Consider the following 19,378-nt stretch of genomic DNA (forward strand, 5'->3'; position numbering starts at 1 on the left):
AATCATGCGGCACCCCTGATGTGTGTGTGTGTGTGTGTGTGTGTGTGGCTCCGTTGGGAAGGGGTTGGGGGGTACTGACACCTTGTTCTGGACAAAATGAGAGGCTTGCATCACCTGCACGCCCCTCGCTGCTGGGCCAGCCAGCTTCTCAGAACCACGTTGACCCCCGTCCATCCATCACTGCCACGGGCCGATTTAGCTCCCCGGACTGGCTCGCATTGACAATTCGGACCAAATGATTGAATCTTGCTATTACTAGACCTGGGCAGTGGACCCACAAAGAGACAGCTGTTGCTCCGTCAGGCCAGCACGCTGACGGAAGGGTTCCAGGGCCACTGGGACCTGGTGCTGGACTCTCTTTCATTAAAAAACAACAGGGAAACGGCTCAACACGGCACAAGGTAACCATGTAATATTACATGTAATATAACATGTAATATAACAACTGTTATAACATGTAACGAGGGAAAGGATTAGGGTTAGCTCCTTCAGAAGGACAGGAAGCAGTTGGATCTTAATTGAAAGAAGTCCAAAGAATTGTCCAACTAAGGTGATGGCGTGGCGCTTTGTTGGGTTTTTCCTGTGATATTTTATGATATAATATTAATATCTATGTCAGATCAGAACGAGACAGATGTAAGATCACCTGACTCATTCCACCATGCACATTAAGCACTTCATTTTGACCAGTTAATAAAGTCACGTGTTTTGAATTTGACTCAGACAGATGATTGGCTGTTTTTGACTCATTCAACTTAACAAAAGAAGAAGAAATAGAGTGAATGCGCTCTAAAAGAACAAGGGGAAACTGATCATATCAGAGTCTCATTATTCCAGAGCCACAACCCAGAGGCAGCGGACTTACCGAGGTAATCCCTCCACTGGGAGACTTGACCTGATCCCTGGTCTCGCATCTTTCTTCCCAGAGAGGCAGTGAAGGCCTCCGGCCGACAGCAGAATCCCCATTTCATTCTCACGGACGCTAAACAAAAACCAGACGCACGCCTTTCTCTTAAAGTCTCTGGACAATGCTTTTGTGTTAGCAGTGACAACTAGGAAACGTGCAAGGCAGCGTATATTTAAGGGCCCACGGCTAAAATGAGTTCCAGGTGTTTGGGATGGAAGTTGACTCACCTATCAGATGTCCCAGCGACTCAGTGGTAAGAAGGTGCTAAACCTTTAATCACGATGTGCAGGTTGGCTCCGGAGAAGCTTCATGTCACACTGACTGACACAATGTTAAGTGAGGGTGAGGAAGACTTTAAGAGGAAGCTCGTGACTTCCAGTGATGACAGTGATTGTTTTTGGTGCCAAATTCAAATCGTTGTAATGGTTGCAAGCAGGAGAACACGGAGGGACGAAGCAGCCTGTCTTCGACTGAGTTTCCAGGACTTTTTAAACCCAGTTGTCTTGCTTTTGGTCTGAATTCCCTTTAAATACCGGACTCTTCATATCTATTCAAGGATTGTTTATCCCTCCTGTGGTCATATTTAACCCTTTTTTAAAGTTTCTATATCAGACATTTGGGTTTCTTTCCACTGCCGTGCCCAAAGTAACACGCGTGGTTCCGTAAAACTCTTCACTCTTCAAAAATGCAATAACAGTGTTTAAAAAAAGTATTAATCTTGACCCGGGAGGATAACACGGGGTTAACACTGGCTGGGTCTCAATGATTTAGTTATAAAGTTCTCAGATGAGTTTTATGATCCTCATGTGTCTTTGGTTCATGCTAAACACCGAGGTCGTGCCCTCTGTATTTTATTGTTTGAGGACATGCCATTTGCTGCTTGTGAAGCTCTTACTCACAGCGGTGCCTACAGACAGACACCGGCAACAGCCTCGTCCAAAGAGGGGGTCATCGCCTTTTCAAATCTTTGATGACATGGAGTCATTGTGGTCTACGGGAGCCTTAGGACGCCCCCTAACCCTGTCAGCTTTAGCTGGTACTCACCAATGTCCTGGGGAATGCAAGGTGAAGAGCAGAGGAGGGGAAACAGAGCCAGCCATCCCTTCTCCTCCTCCACATGTCTTTGACTTCAACGTGTTCTGTGAAAGTGTTTCATAAAGTCGACTGTATCATAATGAAGACACATGAGAACTATATGAAGCAACGGTACTTTTTTGGAGCAGAACTTTGGATGCAGTAGAAGTGTAGGACAATTATTATGCTTCTGCTTATCCTTTGACTTTAGTGTTGTAGCCATAAATCATTCAAAACCTCTTACAGCTCGGTCGTAGTGGATGACCCCCCCCCCACACACACACACACACACACACACACACACACACACACACACTCTCACATGTTCAAGGTGTTAACTGATAGCAGATAAATAATCGAGCAGCTATTTTTGGGCTGACACCAGTTCTATCTGTATATTTGGATGGAAACACCATTGTGTATCTGCTCTCCCCACGCGGCCCAAAATAGAGTCAATCCAGGGCCGGTGTGCTTATAGCTGCTTATGTCAGGCTCATACAAAGGGATCGGCATTACAACCACAGAGGGGGGGGGGGGGGCAATGGAAAGATCAGAGAGAAAATAGAAACAAACGGACACAAACCCACACCACATGGACAATTTCCTGATTTAAATAGCTAGATTGATATTTTGCCCGAATAGGAAACTGAATGTACACGGACCCTTCAAGGAGAAGACAGGGAGTATGTCTGGGACAAAAAATAAAATCCAGTCATAGAAATGTAGCAAAAAGAAAAGAAATCATGACAAAATGAGATGAATAATAAATGCTGGATAAATGACTGTATTATTAATGCACTCACCTTTAATATCACACTGTGTCTTTAGGAAATCTGTTTCTGTTTAGGAAAATATAAACTGGAAATGTCTTTCTGTCCCAGTAGCAAAAAAAGCATTGGTCTGTGTTCATAAAGCTTTTTTCTGTGTTGGATCATCAGGATATCATTAATTATTATTTTAATTATATAAATATTATATTATATATTATATTATTATATTATTAATAACCTCCAGAGGAAATAATCCCCTACGGTGTGTTAGTCAAATGAGCCAAAAAAAGGAAAAAATAATATAATCTAAATTTTATTTGCAGCCTACTTCTTCAGAATATTACAGGAACTGAGTCGCAACGTCATATGCAATGTTTACAATGTTCCTGATTGGGTTACAGGAATATTACAGGAATATTATAGGAATATTACAGGAATATTATAGGAATATTACAGGAATATCATAGGAATATTACAGGAATATTATAGGCAAGTATGTGAAAATGATCAACCAACTGAAATATTATAATAATGTGGACTTTTTATTTGCATATTATAATTTGAATAATTATTAGTGGTGTCAGTTAAAGTTCGGATCGAGACACAGACCCTTAGAAGACAAAAATGTCCCATTGAAAGACAAGGTGATCATATGTCTTATGATCTTATGTTGTTGAAGGGCTGGGAGGATGAAGACTGACTTGTGTGTGTGTGTGTGTGTGTGTGTGTGTGTGTTCGCAGAGCCTGGTTATGGATTTTAACCTGCTGACGGACAGTGAGGCCCGCAGCCCGGCGCTGTCGCTCTCCGACTCCGGGACCCCGCAGCACGAGCCGGGATGTAAAGGCCAGGACACCAGCGGTCAGTGAGCCCCAGCACCGACAGCTACATACACACACATATATACATACACACACACACACACACATATATATATATATATATATATATATATATATATATATATATATATATATATATATATAATGCCATAGACATGACAGTAAAACATTCTGTAATAATTAAAATAATACTAGGATAGTAATAATAATAATAATAATAATAATAATAATAATAATAATAATAATAATAATCGTGTTTGTTTCTGCGCAATATCGTCAATAAATGATGGATGCAGATCGGCCCAGAACAAACACCCAGTGATCATCTGCTGTTCTGGGCCTTTCTGAACTCGGAGGCCGAGAGCTCGAGCCCAGTTTAATCAGCGCTCATAAAACTGATAGAAGGAAAATAGATTATTAACCATAAAGGGCTGAAAGAGCTCGTAAAGGGCTTAGGGTGGAGGCCCTCCACCAGGGCCCTCTGCAGGGAGCCTCTGATCTCGTTCCCCCGCGGCCGTTTGTTGCGCAGGCGCAGCGGACGGACCGCAACAGCACGCGCTCACTTGACTTTGAATAATTAAATGAATTGCAAAAGAGCGAATGCTATTCTTCCCTAAAGTGTCATTCATTCAGCTCAATTTAAAATCAATAATTAGAAATGTGGGTTGGATCATCTACAAACACCAGCAAACCAACGAAATGGTTCTATGAAATAATAACGCAGGGTTTACATCACGGCCTTCATGGTTCTATGAAATAAGAACTCCGGGTTTATATCACGGCCTTCATGGTTCTATGAAATAAGAACTCAGGGTTTACATCACGGCCTTCATCCAAGGACTGGATTTCTCCCTGTGGTCTACCTGTCTGCGAAACGCTGGTCACGTGATGACAGGTGGTGTGTTGATTGGTGGAGGGTCACTCCTCTAAACTAGGACCAGTTATGTAATATGATCAGCTGTTATATGAGAAATAATCACCAGGATGGAGTTCTCCACTCCTTCTCTAACTTCTCCATACAACCCATCTCAACCAGGGGTGTGGTGTAACTAAGTACATGCACTCCAGTACTGTACTCAGTCCAAATGTTGAGGTACTTGTACTTTCCTTGAGTCTTTTCTTTTCATGTCACTTTCAACTTCTACTCCGCTACATTTCATAGAGAAATATTCTACTTTTTACTACATCCATCTGACAGCTTTAGTCACTAGTTACTTTAGTCACTAGTTACTTTAGTCACTAGTTACTTTAGATACTAGTTACTTTAGTTACTAGTTCCTTTCCACATTAAATCTGATGTTTTATTATAAAGTAACCTAGCAACAATATAAGGGCTCCAGGTCCAGCTGAGATGATGATGTCATTAAACACCCAGCTGGGTGGATCCTTCACACTTTCTAAAAATACTCATGTTCACGATGATACTTTTACTGTAACTGAGTATTTTGTACAGTGTGGTATGAGTACTTCTACATGAGTAAGGGATCTGAATACTTCTTCCACCACTGTTTTAACCCACCTTCCTCTCTATTTATGTCTAGTGGTGCGTGTGTGTTTATGTGTGTGTGTGTTTATGTGTGTGTGTGTGTGTGTGTAACCCAATCTAATTGGTTGTTAAACTGTGTGAGGTTAGAAATCCGCTCGTAACAAACTGTCAAACACAAAGTATTTGGGAGAGAGTGCTCGGTGTGTCTCCTGCTGCCGGAGGAGGACGCCTGGAGCTCCATGTGTCTCCTGCACTGGAGGAGGACACCTGGAGCTCGGTGTGTCTCCTGCACTGGAGGAGGACACCTGGAGCTCGGTGTGTCTCCTGCACTGGAGGAGGACGCCTGGAGCTCGGTGTGTCTCCTGCTGCCGGAGCAGGACGCCTGGAGCTCCATGTGTCTCCTGCACTGGAGGAGGACGCCTGGAGCTCCATGTGTCTCCTGCACTGGAGGAGGACGCCTGGAGCTCCATGTGTTTCCTGCACTGGAGGAGGACGCCTGGAGCTCCATGTGTCTCCTGCACTGGAGGAGGACGCCTGGAGCTCCATGTGTCTCCTGCACTGGAGGAGGACGCCTGGAGCTTGGTGTGTCTCCTGTGTCTCCTCTTTCTCTGTTGGGACCTGATGCGTTGTCATAGCGTCTAAATGGCGAGTTGATTTGAAAAAGCCCAGCCGGCGTATGTCAGCCAATGAGGAGCCGGCCGTTTTGACACGGACAGAAACAGTCTCTCAGGTGCATTTTTTTATGCTGACAAATCTCTAGCTTGCGTATTGTTTTTAATAATGCAATTAGAGCTGCACAATATGAGTGAAATATGAGACATGCAATTACGTTGTAGAGTATCACGATAACTATATTACCTGCAATAAATAGATATTAAAGTGGTCTCAGTTCTGCTGCTAAAATACATCGAACTGCTTGTTGAACTCAAAAGGAATAAAAGGAAATCATTTCCAGTTTTCTTATAGTGAACAAATTGAACATTGAATTAAATATAAAAGTTAAAAAAGAATGACAAAAACTAACCATCTCTGAGTGTGAATGTTGCAGCCTTTTTTAAAGAGTTTTTGGGGCGTTTCCACCTTTAATTTTGACAGGACAGTTAGATGAGAAAGGGGGGGGGGGGGGGACATGCAGGAAGTCATCACGGGGCGGATTCAAACCTCAAAGTACATGTGCGCCCGCTCTACCACTGGACCAACCGGGCCGCACGTAGCAGCCTTTTAACGATGTTTATATTGCACCATTTGATAAAAAATTATAGATATGGTGTTGTTAATATTTATTGCTAAATATGTGTAAATCTAAACTTACTTTACATATTTTGTCGAGCAATATTTTCACAATAATTTACACGTGCAATACCTGTGTAACGAGATTGAAGCAAAACCTTTCCACTATCAACAAGAAGGATATAACATGGACTCAAATATCAAATATAAATATAAAATACTAAGAAAGATAAATATGGTTTGTATACGCATTATGAAAATAATATAACAGTTATAAAATTGCACAGTTATTGGTGCATCCAAAGAATTAAATGATGAATATGAAATAAATATTGCACAGTAATGAAATTGTTTACAATGTGACTAGTTGTTAATCCAGCAAAATGACAAATAATTGAAGAGTTCTGTCCCCCCCTCATATTTGCTTGCAGTGTGGGAAATAATATTTACAAGTTTAAGTTTTCATTTTGGTTTATGGTTAAAGTTCTGTGAGAGTGGGGAAGGCTCTGGAAGCTCTTCCACACACACAGAAGATTCCAGCAAATAGTCATGTCCTTGCAATTTCAAAAAGACTTATGACTACATGAATGTGTTCTGTCACAACTGATCCATGATGGATTTTGTTTTTAAAGGTAGCCTATGCCTGCATGATGAACCCAGAATACGTCCCTAAATCTGGACCGCGGCGCCTCGCTGCAGCACGCTGCCGCCCATGCCCGAGGCACGCACTGCCCTGACTCAATGATCTGTGTTTGTCTTTATTATTCGCTTTCTCTTTGAAAGAAAAGGTGCAGCTGCTGTAAGAACTGACTTTGATTTGACCCTTTAGAGTAGCCGTTCAGTCACGACAGCTTTTTATTTTCTGTAAAAACCCGATGTTGAGAAGTGATTTGGTTAAAAGCCTCTAGCAGTTGTCCCCCAGATTAAAGCTCTCGGAGAAGCTGACCTGGAACGGCTCTGTCATGTCGGCACATTATCAGTCAGATTGCTCCTATTGTTGGTCAGCGCGCCACTCTAAAAAGGGCTGCCCTTTCCTCACTATTGTGTTATAGACTTTGGCCTTAAGTGACAGCTTACCCAGTGTCAGTTTACTGCCAGATAACAGCCTCAGCCTGGCCCTTATTGGTTTTTCCAGCAGACCTGGGGAGCCTCTTTTTAAACCCCGCTGATCATTTCAAACTGCTCAGAGAGCTAAGCCCTCGCCAAACAGAGCCCAACTTGCCCCAGTCACAAAAGCCTGATCCGCAGGATTAGCTGGCCAACTAATTTCACGTCTTTCTGTGAGGTCCTCCAATTGCAGGAGTCAGATCTGGCAGAGAGAAGCCTTGGCAGACATAACATGGATGTGTGGTCCTTTAAACTCACTGCGCCAGGGGCCAAATGCAATCCCTCACTGCTCCGGCACATCTTTGAGCGAAATGCAGTGTTTGGAATCATTCTCTCTTGGCAATGTCACACTTCTGCTTGTCATTTTCCAGCCTGTGGGGGGGAGGGACTTCACATGATGTTTGATCCCATAATAACATCCACCCAGTTTCAGCAGGGGTAGGACATTGCCGATGCAGATCAGGGTGAAAGGTGTCGGAACAATGTGCTGTTTCACAGATGTGTGCGCTTTTTAAGTGTTGGTGGTTCTGCTTCTCTATGTGGTATTCAGCCAATTAGACTCTGACAGGCGCAGAGCAGGATTCAAATCCTCTGCAGAAGAAAAGCTCTCCTTTGTGTATTTACATATGCATTCAAATGCTTTCACAATGTCCTACTGGTAACATGTTCTTTTACAGGTCCTGTAGTGTTCTTAAAATTCCCTAGAAAGGAACTGATTTGTAACTTCCTAGAGTTCCTTTGGAAGGACTATGGAATCTGGTAATGTTTTGTGTTTGGTAACATGTGGTGGTCTACAAAGTTGTAAGGATGTCCTGCCTCTAAGACAGTAAACCTAGTTCCCTCGTGGGTACCAACAAAGTAACCTGAACCTGAACCTGGGTCCCCCATTTCCCAAGTTTCAAATACGGATTTCTTTTAACCAAATTGGCCAAAAATAACATAATAATAAACAGATGGTGGATCAGACAGCAGTCTGTGATTATCCATCAACAAATGTGTGTTGTTGTGATTGGTCGTACTGTTATCCAATCCCTCGAGATGGGCGACTTTCAACACTCAATGCCAGACCCTAATCTTTTGGATTTGGGTCTGGATTTCCAGGTTAATTCACATATTTCCATTTACAGTTGTTTCTGCACATCTTCATCACTCTCAAAACACTAAGTAAAAGTATAACACACCTACAGTGTATACAGTTCTACAATTGTTCAGTACAAGTGATGCATTATGTTCACATCATGTTATTCTGTCTTCTCTTATCTATCTTCCTACCCAAACTGCACCTCCCGGTTTCCTTATTAAAATATTTGTCTTTCTGTGTGTGCAGACACAGAGAAATCCCACCAGAACCAGCTGGATGAGTCCGGCGCTGACGACGGCTCTCTGAAGAAGAAGCAGCGGCGGCAGAGGACTCACTTCACCAGCCAGCAGCTGCAGGAGCTGGAGGCCACCTTCCAGAGAAACCGCTACCCCGACATGAGCACCAGAGAGGAAATCGCAGTGTGGACCAACCTCACGGAGGCACGGGTCAGGGTAGGTACCCACACTCTGCCCTCATTGTATCTGGATCACAGCAGCCGATTCCTCCCTGGTTGAAGGTGTACTAGTCTATATCAACGACTATTCATTCAGGGTATTGCTCCGATGCTGCTGGAAGAACCGTCGGATGTTGGTCCCTTTCCTCTGGTGGATTTATAAGGACCATGGTTACCTGGTCCTCAGATCTCTGCAGGGTAAATCCAGACAGCTAGCTAGACTATCTGTCCAATCTGAGGACTGAGGACTACGGAAGGCTTGTACCATGTGGACGCGCCGAACATTGTTGTCAATACTTAGAATTCCTCATGAGGGAGACAGAAACTGGGCACTATAGCTTTAAATCCTGATTTAAAAAATGTAAGGTCCTCTTACTAGCTTTTTCAAAATACAAGAAAAAGTGTGAACGTAGGTTTAGGGGCACTGTTTTATTCCCTGTACCAAAGCTGCAGTTGTCTCCTTAATGTTCGAGGTGCAGCAGTGTGCCCACAGCCAGGGATCCACTCATTGTAGCTAAATGGAGCAGGAGGACACACATTCTGATGGACGACCAAACAGTCCCTGGCCTGCCGCACAAGTAATGGATCAAATTAATGTTGGCTGGATGAAAGGTCACATAGCACACATTCCTGGTTGTTATTTTGAAAGGAAAACAGACCCTAGTAATGTCTATCAGCAGCCTTTCTAACCCCTACATGCCCAAAATACTTCACCTGTCAGCTTGATCCATGTGACTCGTCAGAGAGCTGTTGTTAGTCATCAGAGATGCAGCCTGATGGATCACATTGATAACAGTCCCTCATGGGTCTGGACGGTGCTGTGCAGAATGCTATGCTACACACACACTGTAAAGACCTGTGAAGCTTATTTGTGATTCCAGACTAAATAGATCAAATTTCACTTAACCTGTCTGATAATAGCACCTTCAGAGTACGCCACAAACCCAGCTCATCATCAGCATGCTGACGTGCTCACCAGTAGAATAACGTGCTGATGTTTAGCAGCTCACAGCTGTGGCAATGCTTTTCTGTGGGAACGTTTTCACCAGCGCATTAACTTCAATTCATCAAAATACCTCGGTGATCATTTCTCAACCATCTATACTCACCTGTTACACGGGATTATATATGTAGCCTAATTCATATATTAAGCTACTTTTGCCCACAAAAAACTAAAAGATGTTGCAAGTTTTCAGCACTAATAATGAAATAAACATAACTATTTCTACAATATCTGAGCAATGCAGTATTACAGCTTGGTTGCATTAGGTCTAACTAACTATAGTTCATATTAATAATGACTCAAATGGCTGGGTGTAATAATAAAGTTCATGTCATTTGGACAAACCCACTGTGGATAAACTCCACTTCCTGTCCAGCACACAGGTAAAGGTGGCGCCTAGCACGTGATCTTTAAGGAGCTAAAAGCTGAGTGAGTGTTGGACTTGGAATATGACTGATGAATGTTGTGGAGCTCCATATTTGGCAGGATGTGTAGACAAGCAACTGTTTCTAACTAGCAAGTGAATGAGGTGATAATATATCAGATGTTGTGTTTACAGTCTTTTACACCAGTCGGTTCATTACACAGGTTTAAGGTTCTAACAAGTTGTGTGTGTTACTTCCACACGGTCAACTTCTGTTACTCTACATCAATGTCACACTAGTTCCTGCGTTGGCGCGGTGAGCGGTTGGATTGCACATTATTCCAACAGAGACTGGACGGATGTCAAGGGCTATGACATTAATCTTAAATTCAGCACAGGGATTTCCCCAGTTCAGGACTAATAAAGTCAATCTTAATTTATCTTATCTTAAATTTGACATATTTCAAAGGTAATGCTGTGTAGCTTAAGCCTCTACGTATGCCGACATCACCAAGGAAGCCTGAGTTCTCTTTATTTCTCCATTCAGAACTAAGAACAGGGTTTTTCAGCGTTTCTAAGCCAAGGACCCCTTACCTGAGAGAGACAGATCACGTGCCATGGTACAAAAGAAAGTCACATATTAAACTGGGCATACAGTAACATGTAGGTTGGGCCAAAGCTTTTATACATACCTTTTTGAAGCTGTTTAAATAATAATTGTTGGGATGGCTTTATTAATCATGTTTTATTACTAAACATACATGAGGCCTAGTGAATCCTCAGGATGACCTGGATCTCTGGAGGGCTACCTTAGGCCTATCGATGTTTGTTTTTCCCAAACAGGATGATTTAAATTCACTTACAATATGTTTAAATCATGTTGAGACACTTTAGTTTTTGAAAAGAAAATTACAACAATTGTGCGGCCCCCCTTGCAGAAACCCCCTAAAGGTCCCGGACTTCTTGTTAGGGATTTTCATCTTCTGAGTCACAGCTAGGCAATGTACGTTTCACTGCAGTACAGTTACCATCAGTGGTTCTTTAAAGAATTTCTGTGATCTCCTTCCTATGCAATCATTTGAGCATTCCACAGAAGACGTATTCACGTGGCAGCCGAGCCATTCGGGGACCTTGACATTCAACATTTCAAACAGCATGGCCTCCGAGTCAGCGTAAAGATTGGGTAGCTTCTGTCCCCTGGCCTGGGGCTTCCCCTGCTGTCACTAAGTGGGATGGAAAACTCCGAGTCATGCACTTTCTGCTCATATTAATGGCCGACAGCATTCTGTTACTGTGATCACGGAGGATTGGATGATACGCAGCATGTCTGCCAAAGCAGCAGAGAGACGGCTGAGGATCAACACAGGAAGGGCCTGTAGAAGTTTAACGAAGATATAAGAGATCAAACATTGAATAGCAATTCATTTGTATGTAAAACAAACAAATACAGATGACCAGATCTGTCAGATGCTGTAAATAGATCTGTTTCTATGCACAAATGAAAGGTTTCTGTTTAGTTTAACGAAAAAGTTTGTCCACAACTTTACGCTGAGAGGAACTTTTTCACAGTTTTAATTTCTAAAAAACCCTCAACTTTGAATTTCCTCTTAAGCTTTAATCCAATTCATATCCTCCAAATATAGGACCATAAAATGACAAATGAGAAGACTGCCATTTTCTGACATTTCTCTCATCGGGATCTCACTATTCAAATAAGTCAATGATTAGTTTTAATAAGCCTTGCCTAATATGACTGTTTGATGATACACTTCAACTTACTTTCTGGGATCATTATGTCTTTGGAAAATTCTGGATACATATGCACACAATATTACTGAAAGTATTTGAGAGGGGTTAGGATACTCTGACTAGATGTGTTTTAGAATTAGACTGTGTTGGCTCCTGACACTTTCTGATAGTCAGGGTAAAAGTCATTTGAAAATAACTTCTTCTGTCACTCTGCCTCATTTCTTTTCCATCAATGCAAAAATGGCATTAATCCAAATTATAGGTGAAGCTCTGAAAACAGCTATAATTTAGTCTAAATTTGTAATTTTGGATTAAAAAAATAGAAACTCTAGGCTGCTTTATACATCAAGGTCCCCCCCCCCCGTTTCAGAAGTGTGCTCGGATCACAGCAGATAGCACAACAATATCAGATCTGGTAGAAATCATGAGCACAACTACCAAAATAAGAACCAAGTTGTGCCAAGTAATTTTCTTTAAATTGTAATGAAGATCCCAAAAAGTCTAATTAATATTTAGTATTTATCCCTTGTTAGTTGAATAAAAACTGCATTATTAATGTGCTTCCTACTGTGAGTGTTATTTGGCTGTGCTCCTCACTCGTTCTGACTGAAACACACCTACACAGTCCTGAAGCTGAGGAGCTGAGAATTTAATAATTAATATCTTAAGGTGTTCCTTTTCCAAAACATAAAGGAGACTGAGACTGTTCTGCGATTTTAAACATATTGAAATAATTTGCTCTATATTGCAATTTATTACATTTTTCCCAATTTCAAATGATGAAACTTCAAAATCTGATTTATCTAAAAAGATTTGTTTATTTCTCTTCAAATTAATCGCTGTAAAATGGGACAAACTGACCAACACATATATGATTCTAGATCCATACTTGGCTTCTGTGTATTGAACAGTATTGCCACGTAAAATCTCACGATACCATGCTGCATAGTTTTTTAAAGTCATGAGTATTTATGTTTTTGAGAAAAACCTGAGCTTGGAAACAAAGTTTTTAGGGGTTGACTGAACTCATGTTTCTATTTCCATTCAATTTAAAAAGCTTTATTGACATGAGAAGACTGATTATATTCCCAAGTAGATAACGTACGATTAAATGAACAAAGACTGGCACGACATGAACCACAACATGAACACCAACCTACACAAAAAGTGATAAAGGCACGAGGACTGAAATGGTACAGATGTTTCTCCTTTTTGTCTACCCTAGGTCTGGTTCAAGAACCGCCGTGCGAAGTGGAGAAAGCGCGAGAGGAACCAGCAGGCGGAGTTATGCAAAAATGGCTTCGGTGCCCAGTTCAATGGACTCATGCAGCCGTACGACGACATGTACACCGGCTACTCCTACAACAACTGGGCTACCAAGAGCCTAGCGAGCAGCCCGCTCTCTGCCAAGAGCTTCCCATTCTTTAACTCTATGAATGTAAGCCCCCTATCCTCCCAGCCCATGTTCTCCCCCCCCAGCTCCATCCCCTCCATGAACATGGCCTCTGGCATGGTGCCCTCAGCAGTGGCCGGGGTTCCCACCACGGGGCTCAACAACCTGGGCAACCTCAACAACCTCAACAGCCCCACGGCGCTCAACTCGGTAGCGGTGAGCGCGGCCACGTGCCCCTACGCCACCACAGCCGGCCCCTACATGTACAGAGACACCTGCAACTCCAGCCTGGCCAGCCTGCGGCTCAAAGCCAAGCAGCACACCAACTTTGCTTACCCGGCAGTGCAGAACCCTGTGTCCAACCTGAGCCCCTGCCAGTATGCTGTGGACCGGCCGGTATGAAGAAGAAGCTCCGACGGTGCCCCCCTGACCCAAAAGTCCACTATTGCTGCCCCCCCCCCCCCCCCCCCCCCCATGCCACTTCACATCTCTTCAGCTCCATCTGTAGCCTGCCAGATGTGCTGCAGACTGGCAGACCGTGCTGTGATGGTACACTATATGAATAATCTTCGAAACGGACAGAGCAAACAGACGGGCCCGGATGGACCATCGCGCTTCAAAAGGAATTCTTTCCAGCTTGTGAGACTTTGTCGCTGAACTGACCAACTGCTTCAAAGGATTTCTAAAGAAAGAGAAATGTCCATTATCATTTTGTTTCCTTCTTTTGAACTGCATGATTCAAGTAAACGTAGAAACCAAGAGTACATAAAACACGGATGCTTCAACTGGACTTGGCCCAAAAAACATCAAATACGGTCTTTGCCACTGGCGCAGGACAAGAGACCTGTGGTTGCAATGCGGGACAAATGGAGGATGTATATAATGGACTTTTTTGTTTTGTATGTGACAAAAAATATATGAAAACGTACTTTAAAGATGAGAAAAGCATGCTCTTCAAAAGCAAAGGCCCTAGGTTTATGTACTATGAGCTCAACCTTTAGGAACTCTAAACTTTGTTGTGAATTCTTCTCCCCTTTGGAAAGCCAAAGGTCAAAGGTCAGCTTGGATGGGCAAGAGGAGGGCAGTCGTGGAAAACGAACACAACCTCAAAACACAAAAACAACAATTTAATTACACATACCAGAACATACGATTTTTCAAGTAAAACTCTAAAAAGCCATTGAGTATATAGATTTGTGTGGTGTTATACAAAGGGAGTCCATGACTGTAAAAAAAATGTATGTAAGAGTGCAGTTGTCATAACAAAAAAACAAGCTTTTTTCTCTCCTGGTGTAGCTTGCTCTGTCTCATTAAAGAACCAATTAAAAGATCCGTTTTTATGAACTACAAAATGGATTTGGCCTCTGAACGGAAGAGGACATGTCCTTTCATATCTCTGATCTACGGCCCATGGCATTAGTTGAGTGACACAGGCCAAAACCCAATGTTCTCACAACAATGAGCACAACGCCATGGAAACCCCGACTCACTTCCATGGCAACCCTTATGCACCGTCTGGAGGTAGAGCGGGGGGGCGACCGAGATGTTCCTGATGGCAGGCCACTGATATGTTTGACCTACACTCGGAGCAGTAACAGCAGGCTATCCAGTAACACAGCAGGAATCCACAGAGGCCGAGGCTAAACCAGGTCCAGGATTACATAAGGGCCTCGAGGAGCCACAGACCAGGGGTTAGCGGCCCATCAATCCCATCAGCCCCTGCAACTCTTTACTGCTCTGACATTTCCACCGCTGTTGTCTTTTCTTTTACGCCGATTTCAAGGTAAATCTTTAACATTTTAACCCTTGTGCTGTCTTCCCTTCAACCATGAACTTCCAGGTCAAAACCGATTTTTCTTGATGGTTTTTTTAACCCTTGTGTTGTCTTCAGGTCAAATTTGACTTGTTTTTTTAAATGTCTGTATCAGAGATATAGATGCGTACATTGCGCTTTGCAAGAACAACAAAAGACAGGATCTCCACTTTCATTGAATCTTGGGTGTTTTATAAAAAGAAATTGCATTTGGGAAAAACATTGACATATAACCTTCTGTAATTATCCTTCCTTTAATATGAGTCTAAATAATTCATAATTGTGGTATTAGATTAGGTATTAGGTAATTTCCTGTGAATGATGTTTATTGACCATGAATTCCAAAAATGAGGGTAACGCTAGTAATAAGTTGGTGTTAGTAGTAGTTGTACATGGTAGTGAAAAGAAGCAATTAATTTTAAAAAAAGAACCAAAAAACATTGAAAAAAAGAGACAAACGTGTCAATAAAAGAGACGAAAACGCCAGAAAGAGTGATAGATTTCCAACTAGGCGGTCGAATGGAAGGCAACACAAGGGTTAAACGTTTTTGTCACTTACAGTATTTCAACGCTTTGTTTATTCATGGTAAATGAACCTAATTTATATGACATCATACCTGTTTTTTAGTCAAAACAAGGCAGAAATGATGGATTATTTGGACTAATATCAGAGGACTGTTGAGTGGATCACAGGCTGGTTTCATGTCGAAGTGGAGTCAGGAGACTAATGCTATGAAATTGAAATAAAACACCCAAAATGCAATGCAAGTCATCATTCATTTTACCGGCGAAGAGTGTTGCATGGGTTGCATACAACGCACATGCAAGCTTCCGTGTTATTTCTGGGCAACGGGGTTGAAAGAAACCAATATTTAGGATATATTAACGTTGAAAACGAGTCCAACACAAGGGTTAAATCCCGAAGCTTCTCCTAAACGTCATGGGGGGTGGAAAGGTCTCAACTCTCAAGTCCTGCTGCAATACTACTACACAATACTACTACTTCTTATACTAATATAACTACTGCTTATAGATTATCTTTTAAACAATTGTTATTAAAGCGTTCTCATACAAATTTTAATTAATAAGTGAATAATATTAAAAATTGTGTTTTAAAGAGGACATGGAAAGACAAACTAAAACTTTCAAAGTAAGTTTACAATGTGTTTCGGCATATCAAAATACACAATTGAAGAAAAAAAAAATAGATTGGATATTAATATGCATTTTGAAATCTGGAAAGTCAAGGTGCTCTTACTAGCTCCAAATGAAACTGTTAGTCCGGTCATGTGACGGGATTTGGAGCTTCCATCGACTGACTGGATTTACAGAAGTGGAAGTTCCAGCTACGATATCTGCATGGAATATAACATCATCACATTAATTACATGATTATGTATTTCCCAAAACTTTCAGCTATATTTCACACTCACCATTGGCGAATGGAGTTTGCGCTGTGAAAGTAAGTACGCGGATCTTGAGTTCAGATTGATCTGGTTGGACAGTGAAAATACTATGATATAGCACATAATGAACATGTAGAAATGGAAAATATTCTGCATCGAAACAAAAAGTCCCCAAAACTCTCTCTCTAATTTCTTTATGTACACTAAACACATGTAGTTTATAAGCTGAAGTTTTGTTGATATGAAACAGCTGAGATGATGAGACCATTAAACACACCGCTGGTCGGAGGAGAGTTCTGCATTGAGTACTTTTACTTTAATACTTTCAGTACATGTTGCTGATGATAGTTGCATATTGCTATTCTTGTTCTTTATTTCATAAAGGACAACACACACTAATTAGCATCTCTGTAAAGGTGCCAGTGTTAGCCAGCTGGCTAGTTTTCAAGCGTCGTCCGTTGGCCAGATGATGTTAGACCAGAGCAACAGGAAGACATGAGCACGGGGTGAGCTGCACAGACAGAAGACCCATTAGAGCAACACACAAGCTACTTAAGGTACTTTAAATGCAGGCCTTTTACTTGTAAGAGAGTATTTTCCCAGTGTGGTGTTAGTACTAGTACTTAAGTAAAGGATCCTGACGTAGTGTTGTTGCATCAAACAACCCCTCAGTGAAAGACCAGCTCTAACGCAGGCAGACAGGAGCTTTTTAAATCAACTCGCTGATCCGCCAGCAGCGATTCTCCTGGAGGACCAGACACCAACCTATCGGTCACAGTGTGTGCTCTTCACTGCCGCGCCACACTAAAGAATCAATATTCCAGTGGAGGCGAGCCGGGGGCCGGTCCCTGATGTTTACTCAGGGCAAGACTGCAGCCAGCGAGGAGAGAGCAGGGCCGTGGCCTGGAAAAAGCACAGGGGCAGAGGAAGTTCTAACGATTACCTCAGAGAATAGAGAGCGGAGCAGACAGAATTCAAAGGTGGAAGCGTTTGGAGGAACATCCGTGGGACACCAGTCTGTGGAAGTGGTTGGAATAGTTAGCCCTCGTATTTCAGGAATTAGTGCTAGTCTGCTTCATTCTTTCTTTTCTTCTTTTTTCTTCACCCAATCTGAATGCAAACGCCTCCCAGGAAGGTGTTAAATATTGGATGACAGGGAGTGTTTTGCACGCATGGCCTTAAGCTTATTAAAATGAAAAAAATGTCATTTTATTTGACGATGTGAGATGATACATGCAAAAACAATACACATAGGCCTATACTTTGAAAGCTATAAGCATAAGCAAGGTACTAATCAGTTTTAAGGGTGCTGACAATATCCAACATCATATGTTAATAAATGTATGTATATCTGCTTAAAAGATGACCAAATTATGGGCATAAATGCAAATAATTGTAAACATTCAAACTACAGTATGCATTCCATGTGTCTCATTGTTTACAGCATTGATAGTATGATTTTGGGTATGGATATAGGTCTAATTCCAAAAATGGCTTGCCATATTTGCATGATGTACATCATCGGAGGGGTTGAGATTGCCGCTTTTGAGCAAAAATGAAAACATTTTCTGCCACAATATATAGTAGAAATGCCTTTATTGATGTAAAGGAAATTATAATAGGTTTTTAGGTTTGCTACACCTATGTATTTAGGTTATTTAGATTAGTAATAGTTATTTATTACAGACCTTCAGTTAAAACTAAACTGTAAGAGCTAAACTACTACAATTATTGTATTTTAATATTCACAGAAAGGGCAATATCGGCCCAGTGGCCTGTACGTTTAGTTAGTCCAACACTAATTTCCAGAAGTTTGAATAGATTTTCTCAAATCTAGCATTCTTTGTTTTTAAAAGTCATCAACAAAAAGACCAAAAGACTGTCTCATGTATTCTAATGCAGCAACAATTCTGCAACAAGGTTTTTTCATGTCTTACCCAACAACATCAAATCAGCATTAGCCTACACATAAAGGTCATATTTTATGCTTAAATCAAGCCAGAAACATTAAAATCACCGTGCAGTGGCAAAACAGCTTGGACCAGTTATAATCTCTGCCTGTACAATAATTGCATGGTGTTGAAGTAATTTAACTCAATAACTTATAATTCATGGCTGTCCTTGTTAAATCTAATAAGTAAATGATGTGGGAATTATTCAGAACCATTAAGTGTTGCCTATCCACAAAGGGTCGGTCCACTGGGTCTGCTGACCTCGGCCCAGAAATCTGATGGTTGCATAAAGCACGTGGTTATAATTTAAGGGAAGTATTTGCATTTCATTATTCCTCACTGATATGGCAGATTATGGTCTCAGAGGAGACGCACTAAAAGAAAGCGAGGAATGTGATAAATATAATTAGGGCTCAAGCAGAAAACACCTTCATGGTAATTACTGTTGAAAATACAGAGTGACGGAGTAATTCAGCAGACTCTTCTTACTGTTTGTTCCTGGTAGAGGATTAGGGAAAAATTGAACTGGCTGATACAAGCTTTTCAAAGTTATTAACTAAACAAAGTGACTTTTTGGTAATACTTTTTATGAGCTGTTTGCTCAACCTATTTAAAGTGGGATGAATCTCGGGAGTTTATTGCGAGCCCTGATTTAGGAAGAAGTTCCATAGATGTGAAGATAAGATGAACCAGTGCCTCATGAGTGTTTATGACAGCTGTTTTTATCAACGCATTCTCATGAATGAGTA

General features: G+C 41.7%; 1 protein-coding gene and 1 long non-coding RNA gene across 2 annotated transcripts in view; one reads left to right on the plus strand and one right to left on the minus strand.

The window, feature by feature from the left end:
• Positions 1 to 9,292, minus strand: part of LOC117960851 — an 11,179-nt gene extending 1,887 nt beyond the window's left edge. The window contains exons 1-2 of the long non-coding RNA XR_004660250.1: positions 9,199 to 9,292; positions 5,798 to 5,800 (exon numbers count right to left, since the gene is read on the minus strand). This is a non-coding gene — a long non-coding RNA (uncharacterized LOC117960851). The remainder of the gene's footprint in view (positions 1 to 5,797; positions 5,801 to 9,198) is intronic.
• Positions 1 to 14,810, plus strand: part of pitx3 (paired-like homeodomain 3) — a 17,482-nt gene extending 2,672 nt beyond the window's left edge. Inside the window, exons 2-4 of the mRNA XM_034899096.1 lie at positions 3,493 to 3,610; positions 8,742 to 8,947; positions 13,291 to 14,810. Coding sequence (XP_034754987.1) covers positions 3,502 to 3,610; positions 8,742 to 8,947; positions 13,291 to 13,860 — 885 coding nt within the window. The 5' untranslated portion in view covers positions 3,493 to 3,501 and the 3' untranslated portion in view covers positions 13,861 to 14,810. The remainder of the gene's footprint in view (positions 1 to 3,492; positions 3,611 to 8,741; positions 8,948 to 13,290) is intronic.
• Positions 14,811 to 19,378: the final 4,568 nt, after the last annotated feature.

The sequence above is a fragment of the Etheostoma cragini genome, chromosome 17, assembly GCF_013103735.1.
Source record: "Etheostoma cragini isolate CJK2018 chromosome 17, CSU_Ecrag_1.0, whole genome shotgun sequence".
Classification (NCBI taxonomy): Eukaryota; Metazoa; Chordata; class Actinopteri; order Perciformes; family Percidae; genus Etheostoma; species Etheostoma cragini.